We start from the raw sequence: 16979 nt of genomic DNA, 5'->3' as shown, positions 1-16979 counted from the left end.
TTGTCTATGTGATTCATATTAACTTAACACGTGACATGCTGTATATATTTTTCAGGATATATTGTTGAATATTAATAAAGTTATAAATAAATAGTTATTTTATAATGTAACCACCGCATCTTTTGCGCAACTGTTATAATGAAATTCCCAACTGTCATTTTTGCGGTAACTTCTAACAAATGTATAACAATTGTCACATTTATTTTTAATAATAATAATATTGTTTACCTAAATATTGCCGTAAACTGAGAGAGAATCACTAGAATCAATGGAAAAAGAATCAATATTATATTCAAGATTTTTTTTGGGTTGTGGAAGGGGTCTGTCAAAAAACTTTGTCACGGAGGATTTCTATGTCTTTGGAGCTCAAAACCTTTCCTTGTCCCTTCTGGATCCGCCATTGAAAAGAATAACGCATTACACAATTTATCACCAACAGACAAGTTTCAAATGTAAGAAATGTTTAATTTCAATTGTTGCCTTGTATTTACATTGACAATAAAAAGATTACCTTATTATATTATGGCTAACAATGTCTAATTTAGTCAGATAATTAAAGTGGAGTGTTTGTGAACAGGTTTCTTAGCAAACCTCAAAAGAACCCGTTGAATGACTCTTAACAAGATAGTATGTTTATATTTATAAAAGGAAAAAAATCAAATATGCCCGGCAACAAAATAATAGTAAGTAGGTTTGTTGATATGATTTCGTTTAGTCTTATTTTGTTTATTTATTTCTATATTTACGTATATAAATGTATTCTGTAAGTTATTTCCGTTATCACACGAGATTTAAGTGAATTATTATAGTTATCTAGTGACCTTGGAATCTTTTAACCATCTATATTTTTTGTTTTTTTGAATTGAATTTATTGCATTAACTTGTTAGTTGGTATAAATTCAAATGATGCTGTCTGAATCACTTTAAAATTAAAACTTATTTAAAGTTAATTGTGTTTTAATGCACTGTTGAATGAAATTCCCCCTTTATGTAAAAGTAATTATACCTGACGGTAAAAACTGGTGTATCATTCTGTGTCAAGATCGCGAGGTTTTTTTAGCTATTAAATATTATTGCATCAGTAGTTTAGTTTCCAGCTGTACTTAAGAATCGATCACGTGAGTTCTGTTTTAATTTTTGGGAATAATGTTAAATTATAGAAACAAAATGGTAACCACTATATAGTAACAAATGCAAATATATACACTAAAAATAGTAGTTAGCTTTAATAATTTACTAAAACGTGACACAGAAATGCTTATCATTTGTTTTGCAATATAAATATAAATGTTTTGCAACACGTGTGTTAAAGTATAACATTTATATACAAGGGTGTTTTAATAATTGTAATAAGTTGGAAAATAAATTTAGTTTAATTTTTCCTTACAACTGTATATTTTAAAATCGTTAGTTTAAATTTAATTATCTCATTCAGTTATTTTATTTTTAGTTCATTATTTAATTTCAATTTTATTACGTGTTACGTTCAAGTTAATTTTATTAAATATTGTCTATATTTATTGTTGTATTCTCTTTTGTATTAATTTATACTGTAATCATAGGAATCCACCGTTTTTATGGTAATAGTCGTATTAAATATAAGGCTAAAAAAAGTAATTTCAGCTTTTCCTAAAAGGTATCTTTTAAGTTGTATATGTTCTAGTAATATTCATGCTATGAAGCTATACTTTGAAATTCTTTGAAAAAGCGCTTTTGAAATTCAAATTCACGTTATATGGGGACATTTTTGTTCTAATATAATGTGTGGAACTATTAGTTTATTAATTCGAACCATGTTAATGTAAAATCTGGTTTAACAAGACATAAAGGCAAAACAGGGAAGACTGAAAATTATTGACTTAGTCCAGTTGACCCGAGTTATGGTCTCATGAATAAAAACTGCTAACTGCTGGTCTGACATGGGTTTCATTAAAAACCATGACCACCATGTCGCTTGTCCACTGATCCTGCTAGGCTAAATTTGACCACCTTCATCTCGATTGTTTGTTTTATTGATGGTTGTAAAAAGATGGGGGGAGTGACCGAATTATCGGCTATATGGATTTCGATTCAATCATAACAGGAAAACTTTCATAGTTTAGATACGGTTCAAGTTCGAACCTGAACGACACATCTAGTAGCGAATCAAAAAGGCTAAGAGGGTCCCCTCAGGTCATCGTAATCACTCCGTGATAAATATTAAATGAAACTTGATATCGAAGACAAAAACCTCTGGATACACATGCCGACATATCCATTTATCAACATGTATGGAACTGCAACATTAAATGAACAATATATTCTAAACTAATAATTTTTCTAAAAAAAGGCTGGTTTCAGTCCTCTAGCATACTGATCCAGTGCAGATCCTAGAATATTTCTGTTCTAATAACTTATAAAAAAACTCTTCAAATATAGATATGATAGAATAAAGATATAGCTCACCCAATAAAATAGCCAATGAACGTCACAGATGACATAGACTATAATGCACTTTGTAAAAATGTAAAATTCAATTTGAGTTAGCATTGGTTGAACATTTTGCCAAATGTCTACAAAATTCTTCAGAATATTGGTTATATATATAATATAAGTTAAAGACGCAGTTGTTAAATGGCACACAAGTGTCGCGACAATTAATAAAAAAAACAAATGATAAGTATATAATTTTTTTGTCACAATGCCTTGAACTTCGTAAAAAAACAGCGAAGTACGGCTGTACACCTTATAGTTTCTACATGCATATATTTAGATGTAATAAGTGAAAAATTGGCAATAATAAATATATCTTTTTAAAACACCCAGTTATAGATTACATATAATAAAAATTTTAATAATCTCTCGACCTTGAATTAATTGATCAAACAAATTTCTTGTTTATTTGCAACAAATTCTTGTTCAGGTTTTGCTATTAAGCAATGTAACATCTCAGCAGAAAAAACATATCATCATCTATAGCGGAGGTAATTTTTTAATATAATTCTTTTATTTGGCTTTATTTTAAAGTTTTAGTTAATTTAAATTATTGCTATTTGAAACTAAACATAATAGAATTTATTGGATGTTGTTATATTGAATATATTTGAATTATATTATGTTTTGGCCTCTTATATAAATACCATAATTTCATCAAAAATATGAAAGGAATCAGGAAAATTTAAAATGATTGTATAATTTTCATATTAGAGACGCCTAGGAAGTAGAAATATCTTGATCGCCATGGCTATTGCGACTGCGATAGTTGTTATCACTTTAGGTACGGTTATGGGCTTCAATACCGTATTAACAGAAACAAATGAAGACAAAGAATTAAAAATGCTCCATGTTGTAAGTATATAATTTAGAATTTTATTAGTTTACATAACATTGTGTTCTTTTTGGCGATGCTGTTGTTAAAACAACTATCACCAACTAATTACGAAATATAAAAATAACCATAACAACCATCAGAAATAGTAATTTATGTATCTAAATGCTTATATTTAATAGTTAGATAATTTATAATAATTCAACACAATTTGTTAAATATTTAAAAGAAAGATGTTTAAACTCTGATCTTAAATTAATAGTTTAAAAATACTTCAGTAATATCCTTATTACTGACTAAATTCATAGATAACATAAGATTATCTCTTGTTGAAGTAACATATTAGAAAAAAGGATAAACAGTTTATTAAAAGCGCTCTGAGTATATAAGGCGCCAAATATATTATATAGCAGCCGATATCGCTATCCTGCGAACAATTTAAAATAGCTTCTTGCATACAAAAATTAATATAATAGAAATATTTGTTTAATTATGTTTTTATATAGATTATGAGACATGGAGCAAGAACACCTGCTGATACATACCCCAATGATCCTTTTATAAATAACACCTTCTATCCAGTTGGTTGGGGACAATTGACTAACGTAAGTAAACAAGCACTAAATTCGATATTCATATCCAGATGAGAAATGAATTGGATATATAGTCTATATATTTAGCAGTTTCTTTTTATACGGGTGATGAAATTGTATATGTACTATGATGGATAAAAATTCAGTTTAGTTTCATCGTTTACATTTTCTAAAAATTATTTCTTTAGATGATAATAGTACTTTATATTGGGCTTGCTGCACTGATTTATTTGTTTACAAAATTTCCGAACGAAAATTTAATTTATCTGTATACATTTATAACCTATATACATTTATAATATATAATACACAGAAGAGTTGTATATAAATATATTTCCTGATTCCTATTAGACAAATAGTTGAAATTTCGTCTAAGATTATACAGATAGAATCAATCCCGATGCATGTATATAACGTCATTTGAAAATTTCATTAGATAATTTTGACCTGTTTGTCAAGCTTTGAATTTTAATTTTTTTTTAATAAAAAAATCATACGTGGAAAACGATTCTCATTGAATGAAGTAAAAACACCGAAATGCGATACTTGTTGAACAACCTATTATTGCCATAAAATATAATCAACAGTATAAAATATAATCAATTCATATATTTTTAGGAAGGTAAATTGCAGTTGTACGAAATAGGTCATTATTTCAGACATCGTTACAACAATTTTCTTGGAGAATACTACTGGCCAGATGAGTATTACGCTGAATCAACTGATGTGGATCGTACCAAAGCTAGCGTGCAATTAATCAATGCTGGTCTTTGGCCACCAAAAACGATACAAACGTGGGGACCCTTAGAATGGCAGCCAATTCCAGTGCATTCCGAACCATTAAGTCAAGATATGGTAAACTTTTAAACCATAATGCGAAAAATGTCACTGAATAGCTGTGTAGTTACTTCTAGTACGAAAACCTTGTGCTGCATATCACATAGAAAGGGACAGTGTTATAGCTTCAGAAGAAATACAAAGCAAATTTAAAGAATCCCAAAATTTATTTGATGACTTGACCACTATCACTGGTAAAATCGTCAAAGATTTTGATGATGTCCAGGACATTTTCAGTACTCTAAGAGCAGAGGTAAAAAATTAAAATTATTACTATTTATCGTTCAATAAAATATTTTAGGAAAGTTTCAATGTAACCCTTCCTGAATGGACTAGAAATTACTATCCTGATAAAATGCTCGGGCCTACAATTTTCAGTTATATTTTAAATGCATGGAATGATAAAATGAATCGTTTAAAAGGAGGTATGGGAACTGAATAAATTTAATAATGGTACCATTAAAAAATGTCTCAATGTCAGGAGTGCTCTTGAAAAAAATTTTTGGTGATTGGGAATCGAGAGCCGATGGAACAATTTCACCAGCTACAAGAAAAGCATTTCTCTATGTGGGTCACGACTCAACTATAGTTAATTTAATGAGGACGCTGAAAGTATGGGATGCTCAGCTCCCGGATTACAGTATTACAATATTATTGGAGTTGTATGAAGATTCAAGTGGAACTTATGGCGTTGAAGTAAATATATAATCATGTTTAGTATACTTAAATCCAGTTAAATTTACCAGATCAATAATTTCACTAAATCAAAAGATTTCTTACCGAATACAGAAAAATAAATGTCAATTACTATTTTTTAGGTATATCTACGTAATTCAACGCTGATACAACCATTTAAACTGACTATACCTGGCTGTGATGAATTTTGTCCACTAGAAGAATTAAAACAACTGACAAAAGATGTGATTCCTGATAACTGGGATGAGGAATGTAATGTGGATGAAAGTTATAATGTACCTGAACCCGGCGGTCCTTAAATTATATTTAATATTACTAATTTTGCCAACATCTCTTGCCAATATGTAGTCACATATAATAAGAAACCTGTATATCTTTCAGTAATTATTTATTTAATAATTAAAATATTTTAGCAATCACAAAATAACATAACTAAATAATTTGCATGTATATTAAGTTAAATACAATATTAAAATTGAACTAATCAGTCATAACACAATGTAAATTATGCCTCACAGACATTAAACCATCTCTAACTAATTTTAAAAAAATGTTAATACTTTAATTTTATCTGATCTGATTATTAAGATCTGCTGCAGTTTTAATTTTACCAATATATCTATGAAAAACTATTTTTGTTTTTAATTTGACACAATAATAAATGATGGTAAGTATATATGTTGAACTAAAATTCCTTCAGCATACTCAGAATATCTATAAAAATATATTAAACAAGCCTTCATTAGTAAGAATTATAGGGAATGTTTTTTAGCAGTTGGCAGGAGGATCACTTAATATTGTCGGAGGAAAGAGTATGTTAGACCTAGATTTGATGAAATAAACTAGAGTAAACGACAAAACCATCATCATAGAACCGATTGCTATTGTAGTATTTTCGTGAGCAGCTGATGGTTTTAGGAACATACGAACGCCTAAACTGTGCCAGGACGACTCTGACCATGAGCTGTACTGATTAGATGACCAATCATAATCTGGAAAATGATTGCGGTTAAAATAACTTCAGTTTCGATCTTCGCGATCTAACAGAATTATTAATAGTTCATATTAAGATATTTACCTGGAATTATAAAAGCAGGAGATACAGCTTCGGTACGATTTACTGTTGCTCTATAACATGTCATATTATCTAAGTCATTCATACTGGATGACATATTGAAATATTTATACACCTGAAATGAATCAGTTCGGTTTGATAATGTGGTAAATAATATATTAAGGTAATTTGTAACTTACATGATCCTTGTTCAGATTAGTACAATTAGGGCCAGATTGGCCGACAACGTCACCAGTAAGCCAAGCTAAAGTTAATGATGTTAAGTCAGAAATAAAAGTATCTACAGTGTCAACACCCACATACAGACTGACAGGAGTTTTGGGTAATTTCTACAAAGAAGTTGTATAAATTTAAAGAATAAGCTTTAGTGCTAAAACTTACTGCTTTTTGAATGGCCTTATGAACTTTACAGTTCGGATCTTCCAAATAACAATGGAACAATTCATTGATCTAAAATAACATTATATTTATACAAGAAAATGGAAAAATTTATTTATTCAAAGTATTGACCATTCTATTCTATACATTTTGCCCATCTTATAGAAACCAAAAAAAAAAAAAAAAAACGGTTTGTGTGAGCAAAACCATTCATAGAGCCATTTTCTAGCGTGTCGGGCGGGGTAAGGTCTGGAAGGTACGGCGTGCGCAATAATATGTCATATCCAAGTGTTTTGAACGCTTCCTTGAAAGATTTTGCTCTATGAGGCAGGCGCGTTATCGTACTGTAAAATAACTTTACCCATTCTGGACATGTTTCGATGAATTTACGGTTCAAGCAGATCATTTGTTGTCGGTAGCGATCACTATTAACTGTTTTAACATAATCGTAATAAATCGTCGTAATAAACCACGCTACTCTGGCCCCACCAAAGACAGAGTATTCTCTTGCGACCAAGACCTGAAGCTGGCCGCTTCACCAAGTAATAACCATGATTTTTTGCGCTTAGAGTTTTCAAAATAAATCCATTTTTCATCACCCGTCACTAATTGATACAGAAATGACTGATCATATCTTAAAACACCATTTCACATACGACTTTCTGATTTTCCATTTGCTGCCAATTTAATTGATGTCGCACCCATCTTCCCATCTTTTGAAATTTCCCCAAAGCTCGTAATCGGTCACTAATCGTTTTTTGGGCTATTTAACACTTCTGCCAATTGTTTTTGAGTTTGGGTTGGGTCTTCATACAATAACTCTTGCTTTCGGTCTTTGTTTTTTTTTGGTTTCTTTTTTTTTCGGTCTAGAATGTTCCTTGTATTGCACATCAAAATCACCACTTTTGAATTTTCACAGAGTGCCGCAAATACACGTTTTCAAGCACGAAACTTAACATTTTCAAAGACGTATAAATGTATGACGGTGTTACTTTCATAAAAATGCAAAATGCATATGGCTTTGAAGCTTGATGTCGGTAGAATATGAACATCCATGTCAAATCATAACAATGTATGCTTAAGGCTAGCGACATCTGAAAATGACTTTCCGATATACCTTCAATCAGAATGTATATCAGAATATATAAAGACATGGAAACTGGTCCACTCATAATACAATATTTAAGGTCTAATAATTAAAGGTATAAAATATATTAAATATAGGTACATACCAATGATAGATCTACTGTTTTCGATCCAGTATATTTCTTATTCATAATCTCCTCATAAACACTTTGTGCTACCATTGTCGCAACATCTCCTATGTATTGTTGCAGTGTATTATTATAAGAATCACTATTATTTTGATATTTATATTCAATATTTTCATCTATATCATACAATGAATTATAATAATGATTAACATATTCAATTTCATGATTTGCCAAAATTATGCCTTCAATGGCATGTTTCCCTCTGATAAATGTGTGTAATGATGATGGAGGCAAACTATCATATATATCAACTACAGGCACTGTTTTCGAAGTACTATTCAATTTACTGATAAAGTTGGCAATCTAATAACATACAATATTAAGGAAAATAAAAAGGAACAAAAAATTAAAATACAAACCTTTTTGGTTTCAGTTAGGCTATGGGTGTATAACGTAGCACCCTTTGATAGCTGAGATATTTCAATGTATAAACTAACATTGTTTGGATATATAATTGGTAAATATGTATTATCATATGGCAAATCAACTGGAAATTTTCCTCTTTCCATATCATAAAGGAATCTTTGGGAACCAATATAATCATATGTTTCACCATTGAATAATATAAACAAAACATTGGTTTTTACTGAAAATTTTAAGTTCATTGATTGGTTTAATGTTAATATAATTTTTATATACCATTTTCATCCCAAGTCCCAACCATTTCTTTTAATAATTTTGCAATACTCATTAATGTAACTATACCAGTAACTGGGCTTTCTGCACCAGTTGTTTTATCAAATAATGAAGTTGTGTCTAATCTAGCAGCTATGATGATATAATCAAAATCCTTTATTGGTTCAGTTTGGCCTTCAGGGCCTTTTATTAAAGGAAACAGTGATGCCCATACATTGTGATCTCCTAATGGATCGCACAATCTTATAGGATTTAAATTTGTAACAATGTTGGATCGCCTAAAATTATAATATTTTATTTAATGATTACTGTAGTTGAATAATTAAAAGATTTACCTCTTGCAAGTTGGAGTACTGGTAGTAGCATACATAAAAGAGTCTAATTCTAAAGAACACAATGACCTGTCCTTTTGTGTAGGATATGAAAAATTATTGAATTTTGTAAAACATTCTTTAATAAGCATAGTGTCATTTTCATGTTCTACATAAAATATAGGGAATGGTATATCAGCATAAAGCAGTCCAGTACCTAAAATAATATTTTAATAGCAATAATTGATAAGTAAAATTATATTACCTTTGGGATTCCAATTTTTGCAGCTCCCATGAAAATTAAATTCATTATTTGGGCATGTTTTATCATGTGAAAAATAATCAACTTTTAATTCAAAATCTTTACTATTATAAACTAATAAACCAGATACTTTATCATTTTGTTTTATTAATAACTCAACCGTACTAGGTTTAAATAAAGTCGTTGAAATTACAGGTATGTAAGGCCCAGCAGTGCCAGATTTTAATATGAATTGTAAATCTTCTATTTGTTCACAATAATGTACCACACCAGTTGAACCACCTCTTTTTGCTAAAATGAAAAACTTTAGATATTGAACATTCATACACGTAACAAAAATAAAACCTACAAGAACAACCAATTTGGTGAGTGGCATTCATTCGGCGGTAACAAGCTAATGAACTATAAATATCTTCAAACATGGTATCTTTAATTCTATCTCCATTGCCTAAAAATGTAATTTTTGTTATGATAATACTGATATTATAATGGGAATAAGTATAAGATATTTTATTTAGAAAATGCATACCTTTAAAAATAATTAATGAAAGATAAAACAAAACAATAACGATACAATTTACAGTTAGCATTTTTAATAAATATACTGCTTTGTTATGTTACATTTGTTCTTATGTATATTATGATTAATATTATGTTTATAACCTTACTAATCTAGTAAATGTCAGTGATTTGTCATATGCAGACCACCAAATATACACATATATTTAAAATTATTATATTTAATATATTATATTAAAGTTAGTATATTTGAAGATGTAATGTTATGAATACATTGACAATATAAAGGAGATATAGGTATAATTTAAAACTGGACTTAAAGGGGAGATGGAAAGAAACACTACATTGCATTTCGCATTATTTTTTTTATTTTACAAATATCGCGAAGGCACAAATCTCAAAAATAACAATTTTAACAACGCAGTATAATATGAAGGTATTAGGAATTAACAAAAAATTAACCCATACATACAATACTTTAAAAACAAAAACCATAAAAACAAAATAAAATGATTAATCTAGTAATAATAATAATAGCATGCATTCCATTTCTTCATACTTTGTCTTTTACGATAATGTTTTAGTCTAAGAAACAGGCCTTTATTTAAGCTATGATATTGTCTCAACGTTTTTAAATCTAAATCTTTAAATTTACGCTAAATAAGTGTGCTCTTTTGATGTGTACCTTAACTTTAGATAATGACGGTAATTTTATTTCGGCGTGACAATGGATATATTATTGCCGTAAAAATTAGATTGACATTTAATCCTGACGGACAAGAAGATATGTGTACCTAAAATAAAAAACCGTATACCGTAATTTTCTAGAATTATTACACATAAAAAGGCAAGTTTTGGAACGATTGCACTCTACATTTTTTTCGCTAAATTAGTCTAATATCTAATAAATCAAATTAGTGTCGCATGTTAAATCTGAAAACGTGTTTAATTTTTTGAACTATACGTTTTAGAACTGAGCATATGGCCGTTTCTACGTAACTTATCGCTTTTAAAATAAATTTGTTTAAACTATTTCACAATGGACATTTATTGAAACAAGATACAACGTGGCGTTTAAAAAAAGATGCGGTAAAATGGCTCCTGTAAGAAGAGCAGTAACGATACAAATATAAAACCTTAGTTTTTTTTGGTTAGAGGACAAATTTATTTTAAAAGACCCGCTTTACAATTTATCCTATTAAACAAAAAAAAAACAAATATGTATATTTATATAATTAAAATTAACAATTCGAAGACTAATATTATGTATAAGGGTTTCTTTTAGGAAATAAATGCGCTGATAAAAACTAGCGCAAATTCTAATTCTAGACGTAACGTTACTTTGTGATCAAGGACTTTATTAATTAAAAATAATTATACACCTAAACATTTCTGGTAGCTTTGTATAAATAAAAGTATATGACGATTCATTTTAATCGATAACAACAATAAGCAACCAGCATCTAACAACAATTGTTGGTTTAGTGTATTAATGTAAAATATTGCTTTGGATCGTCCTTCTGTCTTACAAATAATGTAATAATAATATTCGAAGGACACTGTTTTGTAGCCGAAAATATAATAAATTGAAATGAAGGCGGGGTTTTCAATTTATATTAGTAGATGATGATGTGTGTTAGTTAACAATGGATGTTGTAGGAGTGCTTTCTTTAGTTGCGATTATTGTGAAGTGACTAATGTCGTTTTATATAGGCTTCTTTTTACATTCAACGGAAACATTTGTATATAATACAATATATGTACGTAGAAAAGTAAAATTTTATATTTTACAAAAAACGAGTTGGCAACATCACGCACGGTCTTAAAAGTTATTTTAATACAATCGGTAGGAAACGTTCCTGTTATTGTGATTATTTTGTATGTTTGAGCTTCGAATAATCGACAGAATAATAAATCGAAGGAGTGACGTGAATATCAGTTCCTTCCGTCGAAAGTGTCGGGACATTTTTTACTGTATAGTACAACAGACGGCTCGGTGTGGTAATGCACCGGTAGGCCGAGGGGTTATCTTTTCGTTTTCGTTCAACTTTTGCAAGTTCAAAAAGGCCTCGTTCTCTCCGTATTTGCTTTCGTACACTTCGATTTCCTCGTCGCCGTATTTTAAATTGTCATTGCGACATTTGGAACATTGTTTCTCCCCACAGCATACTCTATCAGTTTGATCATGGTTGCGACTGTGTTTTGGGAAAATATCGTCTTCCAAGTCGTCCCAGTATTCGAGAAGATCGGGTTGATCGCGATCCGCATCGTCCGCCGTCGAGAATAAGGTAATTTCGTCATCGTCAGGATCCGATTCGAGGGAATTTAGGCCAATTTCAGAGTGCGCGTTGTTGCCAAACTCCCTTTTAATGGTAGAGGGGCTTTTTAGAATATCAATTTCCGGAGTGGTCTCCCTTGTTCGGCTCATCCAATCTTTCACGGCCTGTGTGATGGGATAGAGCTGTTTAACGTCATCCTTATCTTCCTCGCTGATTGCTGGGGTCTCAGTGACCGTCGTATCGGCCGCCCGGACCTCATCGACTTGCTGGGTCTCATCTAAAACAGATCCAGCGCTCGAATCGGCAGCGTCTGGATTAAAAGGGGTATTTTTATTATCTACTTCATGATCTGCTACGCTATTATCTGTGATATCGGGCTCTACACTTACCATGTTGGGCTTCAGAAACTGCCTCTTGCTTTGGAATATTCTATTAAAATCGGGCGTCTTCATGAAGCCATTTGCTCCGGGTATACTTTCCTTTTTGGGAGACACGACGCTATCCAAGTCCATGAAAAATCTATCGGTATCGTTCTCGGTGTTGAACGATTTGATTTTCGATTGAAGCGAACTGTACATGCCTTTTTGGATCAGTTTGTCCAATTCAAGCGATATCTCATCGTTAGTTTTTTCTTCGGTTTCATCCAGTACGTTGCTCTCCAAGAGGAAATCGTAAGAAATTTCGGGAGCAGTTATCGTTGCGGTGGGACTGGTTGGGTTGCTATGAGTGATTTGTTTGGTGGTTTTCTTCTTTTTCTTTTTGGATTTCTTTTCAGTGGACTCGGCAAGTTCATTAGGAACTTCTACACTGTTCTGTGTATTTACTACTGGTGTTTCTACAGTTGTCGGCGTTGTCTTACGTTCGGTTTCAACTTTTTTAATAGATTTCTGTAAGGGGCTTTTTACTTCTTCCACCGTCATACTAAGATCGATATCAGTAATAATCACTTTCTTCAGCAGAGGCTTCTGTGTTCCCTTTTTCGATTTTTTGACTTTGAAAGTTTCCTCAGTGGTTTCTTGTTTTTCAGAGGACTCATCTTTTGTCGGTATGGTTAAATTGACGTTTAATTCGTCTTTCGGTGGCACAACTTCGAGTTGTTCGGCCACTTCCTTATATATTTTATCTTCCTCTATTTTAATTATAATCTTTTTCTCGATTTCACTTACTTCAGGTATGTCAGTTGGAGTTTGTTGACCTTTTGAAGATTCCTGCTGTGCTATACTGGATAAAATATCACCGATAGATTTTTCGTTCTGTTCTTCGGTAGGTGTCAGTTGTTTTGACGGTGGAACTACGTCGACGAGTTGAGAGACGTCATACGATTCAAAATCGCCATCATTATTCGAGATTGACTCGCGCATATCTGGTTTCTCATCTGTATCAAATCCGTTATCCTCAAAACTCTTGTTCTTCTTCTTTTTTCTATTTGATACTGATATCCATTGATTGGGTCTCGATTTCGCCAGCTGAGCGTTTGCTTTTTCGGTGTTATTATGACTGGGATTGGTCTGTTTCACCCCCTCAGTGCTAACTTGATTAGCGGTTTGGTTATTGATTGGCTTGATTTGGTCTTTTTTTAGCATATCAGAATAATTTTTCGTTAGGTCGGCGTTACCGCCGCGCTTTTCGTTGGTGTTGATGTTATATTTGTGATGATGCGGGCTGTAGGGTCCATTTGGTTGTCTTCTAGGACTGGCAAAGCCATTTTGATTTTGATTTGGCGATTGGTATCCGTTTGGTTTCCAGGTCTTTCTGAAACGCTCGGGACTATTTCTGTTTGCTTTGTTGTCGTCGATTTTGCTAAAGTATTTTGGTTTGTTTTGAGGCTTCTCTGTATTTGCAGAATCTGTATTTGACTTTGGTGTGCTGTTGAGTATACTTTGACGTTCTTCATCGGTTGCCACTGGTTTTTCAGTGATGGTAGATTCGTTTTTCTCGGTAATAGAAAGGGGGGTAGCGATTTTGCGTTCTGGTGACTCTCTATAATGAACGGGCGTGCCCGGATTGGAAGGGCTGGAGTCGTAATTCTTCGGTGCGAAGGGTCCATTCCTTGTCATACCGTTTCGGTATTTGTAAAATGTTTTCTTAGATGGCGAAATTTTGTTGTATTTCGTCGGTTTCCTGAAACCGTTTTCGATCGTCGACGTTTGGGTGAAATTTTCCTTATTGTTTTCTGCTTTTTCTTGCTGTTTGGCCGCCTCCTCCAACTTGGACACGACGGTGGCGATGTCCAGAGGCTTGTTGTGCGTTGGCTTGTTGTCGTCGATTTCCGGCGTATGAGACGGCGTCGCAGCGTTTCCTTTTTCTTTGTCGTCGTCCGGCGACTGATTCTCGTTCTGATCGGTCACTTCTTCGATTTTCGTTTCGTGAACGACTGGGGGCGCGAAGTTAATAAAGCCGGGAACGGGAGGGAACATTTTTTGTCCGGGATGGTGGGGAATGAAGTTGATCGGGATGCCTGACGGTATAAATGCTGCGTGATGATTAAAGTTCGGTCCGCCGAAATCGTTAATGGATACTAGAGGTATCGGCAGGAAGTTAGGCGGAAGCATTTTGATGTGAGGCGGTGGCATTACTGGCTGGTAAGTGCGCGGCACGAACTCTTCCGCGTCCGGCTTGAGGAGCGATTGTTTCGAGGATGGTGAGGTCGGTCGGGCCAGTTGGGCGTCGGCGGAAATTTCGGCAGTTTCAGTCTTTGGATCGGCACAACCATCGGTAGGTGGGATATCACAAGAGGCGATGTTGGCGGCAGTCTTTGATTCGTGTTCCGTGTCGTTAGAAGCGTTGCTTGTGGGGACTGGGGTTTGCACCTGATCTATCGCGGACGCATCAGGTTCGGGTGAAGCTTCGGCGGCAGGTGATTCGGGGGTGGGGGAAATGCATCGTTTCTGATTTATGTCGTCGTCAGAGTAGTTGGCGTCGGTGTTCTCGGACGAGTCGCCGGGTATGGTTTTTGAAGATTTCCTTTCGCGGCGTTTCTTCAGCTTCTTAACTGGTTCTCCGTTATGATGACCGTTAGGTAGTTCTATAAAAAAAGTATATATTATTAACAAAGTTTTTAACATTTCTTATTAAGCTAAAAAAGTAAGTCTTGTTAAAACTTGAGAACTACTGGACCGATTTGGATAATTTTGGTTTTAAAATATTCATGGAAGCTCAGAGAAGGTATGTATACATCATACATTAAAACTACCGGTCACTATCATCAATTTCCTATTAGAATATTACATAGCTATTTTATAGCTGACGCAGTCGGTAGGATTCTCTGAAGATCATAAGGCTGCTCTCTTTGGAATTCATTAAATTGACCGGAATCAAATTAATTACTAAGAAGACAGGTTGATGTTGGATTAGTAATCGTTCTGTAGTTAATCGAAGACTTTGTTGGTGTAGATAATTGGAGTTCGGGCGAAAGTATCCCATCTGAAGCTGAAGGTCACAAAAGGTGGAATGAAGATGCTTAACGATTCCTAGCCATAAACTATTTCAAATAAGAAACATTCAAGCTTTGAGAAACACCTCTAGTCCATGAATTCTCGGCATATGCATCACAGTTCAAGATGTTAGGTTCAAGTTTGGTGGCCTTACACCAAAAGTGGACTGAAATTTCAACAGAAGCTTGCAATTCAGAGTGACCGTTCACCAAAGCCTGATTGCAGTAGCACGCTTTCTTAGCAGTAGACTATTTGAATCTGGAGTGACCATTCTGTAAACGGGTACCATGGAAATTTAGGTAGAAACAGTGTCATTTCGATGATCTTCAAAGGCACATTGGCGGACGAAGGTGCAGGTGATACTGAAACATAATTTTATAATAACTACAAGCTGTTAAGAGGGGATAATGGCCACGTCTATCCATGTGGTCTTTTTTTTGGGAGGGAGGTGTCATATTGTTCGACTGTTACTGTTAAGAATGGTGCTAATAGACGTCGGGATGATTTCTACTTGTTCTCACTCTCAGTGTCGCTTTGTATCACCATTTAATGCTTATAAACAATTAAAACAGTCAAGTGTTTGCAAAAACATGACGGCATACGCAGACGCCATTAATATTTCAAAGTCTTGGTGCACGTCTAAAACGTACTATTTAAAACGTCATTTTTTATTTTAAAGCCTTTATAGTTTGACAGGAATTAAATTTAATTTGAGTAAAGGGTAGCATATCGAGTCATCTTCCTTATTAAAAAAAAAACTAACTGAAAAAATAAAAATAACTGAAATATAGTAAATAATTTTTTAAATTCTTTTATGGGAGCTTAGAAATACCGATAAAACATTTACCATTGTGACTATAGCCAGACTAGTGCTCCTAACTATGATGACGAAAAATAAATTACGATTTTATGACCTAACTATAAGGTTAAAGTTTATGACGCTGTGTAAAACTGCCAAATGAGCTTAAAATAAATGAAAATCCAGAGGCACGTTCCAGAACCATTGCCTTTTATTGAAATTTCCTCCAAATCTGAATTGTGATAAACGAATTGTTAGTAAATAATGTCATGTCATTGATATATTTCTTCTATTTAGGTCATTATATATATATATATATATAATTTGGTTAGATCAGAGTTTTTAAAAATAAATAGAAAATAATATATGTTAAATTTAGTTCAATTTATATTGTAAACCATCAAGTGAGAAATGTGTTAGAGTACTATTTACTATATAGTCTATTATTAAATGAGTTTGTATAAGTTGTAGTTAGTGAAAATAACCTGATTTTAATTCCTAGTTTACAGAGTAACGACATGTAATTACTACAGTTTTGAATAATTGCCAACTATTTGGGAAAAAAATAAGAGATTCCAT

General features: G+C 32.7%; 3 protein-coding genes across 7 annotated transcripts in view; 1 reads left to right on the top strand and 2 right to left on the bottom strand.

Moving 5' to 3' along the window:
* Nucleotides 1-548: 548 nt before the first annotated feature.
* Nucleotides 549-6065, top strand: LOC143194358 (prostatic acid phosphatase). Of its 3 annotated transcripts, none has more exons than XM_076401071.1 (8): nt 549-683; nt 3187-3327; nt 3814-3912; nt 4519-4755; nt 4805-4990; nt 5039-5162; nt 5219-5433; nt 5556-6065. In XM_076401071.1, the coding sequence occupies exons 1-8, from the start codon at nt 630-632 to the stop codon at nt 5730-5732; spliced, it is 1233 nt and encodes a 410-aa protein (XP_076257186.1). In that variant the 5' UTR covers nt 549-629; the 3' UTR covers nt 5733-6065. The 3 variants fall into 3 exon arrangements, with proteins under 3 accessions (XP_076257186.1, XP_076257188.1, XP_076257187.1); XM_076401073.1 differs by lacking the exon at nt 549-683 and adding an exon at nt 990-1118; XM_076401072.1 differs by lacking the exon at nt 549-683 and adding an exon at nt 2825-2963.
* Nucleotides 5805-10067, bottom strand: Nct (Nicastrin). The gene is made up of 11 exons (XM_076401060.1): nt 9899-10067; nt 9719-9817; nt 9373-9660; nt 9132-9324; nt 8800-9074; nt 8520-8746; nt 8119-8463; nt 6890-6958; nt 6688-6837; nt 6512-6623; nt 5805-6425 (listed from the first exon to the last, which is right to left on the bottom strand). The coding sequence occupies exons 1-11, from the start codon at nt 9957-9959 to the stop codon at nt 6202-6204; spliced, it is 2043 nt and encodes a 680-aa protein (XP_076257175.1). The 5' UTR covers nt 9960-10067; the 3' UTR covers nt 5805-6201.
* Nucleotides 10068-10233: 166 nt separating this feature from the next.
* LOC143194353 (uncharacterized) overlaps nt 10234-16979 on the bottom strand; it is a 112243-nt gene continuing 105497 nt past the window's right edge. For 2 of the 3 annotated variants that reach the window (XM_076401058.1, XM_076401057.1), the window contains exon 7: nt 10234-15192. In XM_076401058.1, coding sequence (XP_076257173.1) covers nt 11858-15192 — 3335 coding nt within the window. In that variant the 3' untranslated portion in view covers nt 10234-11857. The remainder of the gene's footprint in view (nt 15193-16979) is intronic. The other variant, XM_076401059.1, reaches the window with a different exon arrangement.

Source organism: Rhynchophorus ferrugineus, unplaced genomic scaffold (assembly GCF_030347505.1).
Source record: "Rhynchophorus ferrugineus isolate W39M unplaced genomic scaffold, kcgeb_rfMv2 rfM3, whole genome shotgun sequence".
Classification (NCBI taxonomy): domain Eukaryota; kingdom Metazoa; phylum Arthropoda; class Insecta; order Coleoptera; family Curculionidae; genus Rhynchophorus; species Rhynchophorus ferrugineus.
Note: the sequence above shows the minus strand (reverse complement) of the source record. Positions and strands in the feature narration are given on the sequence as shown.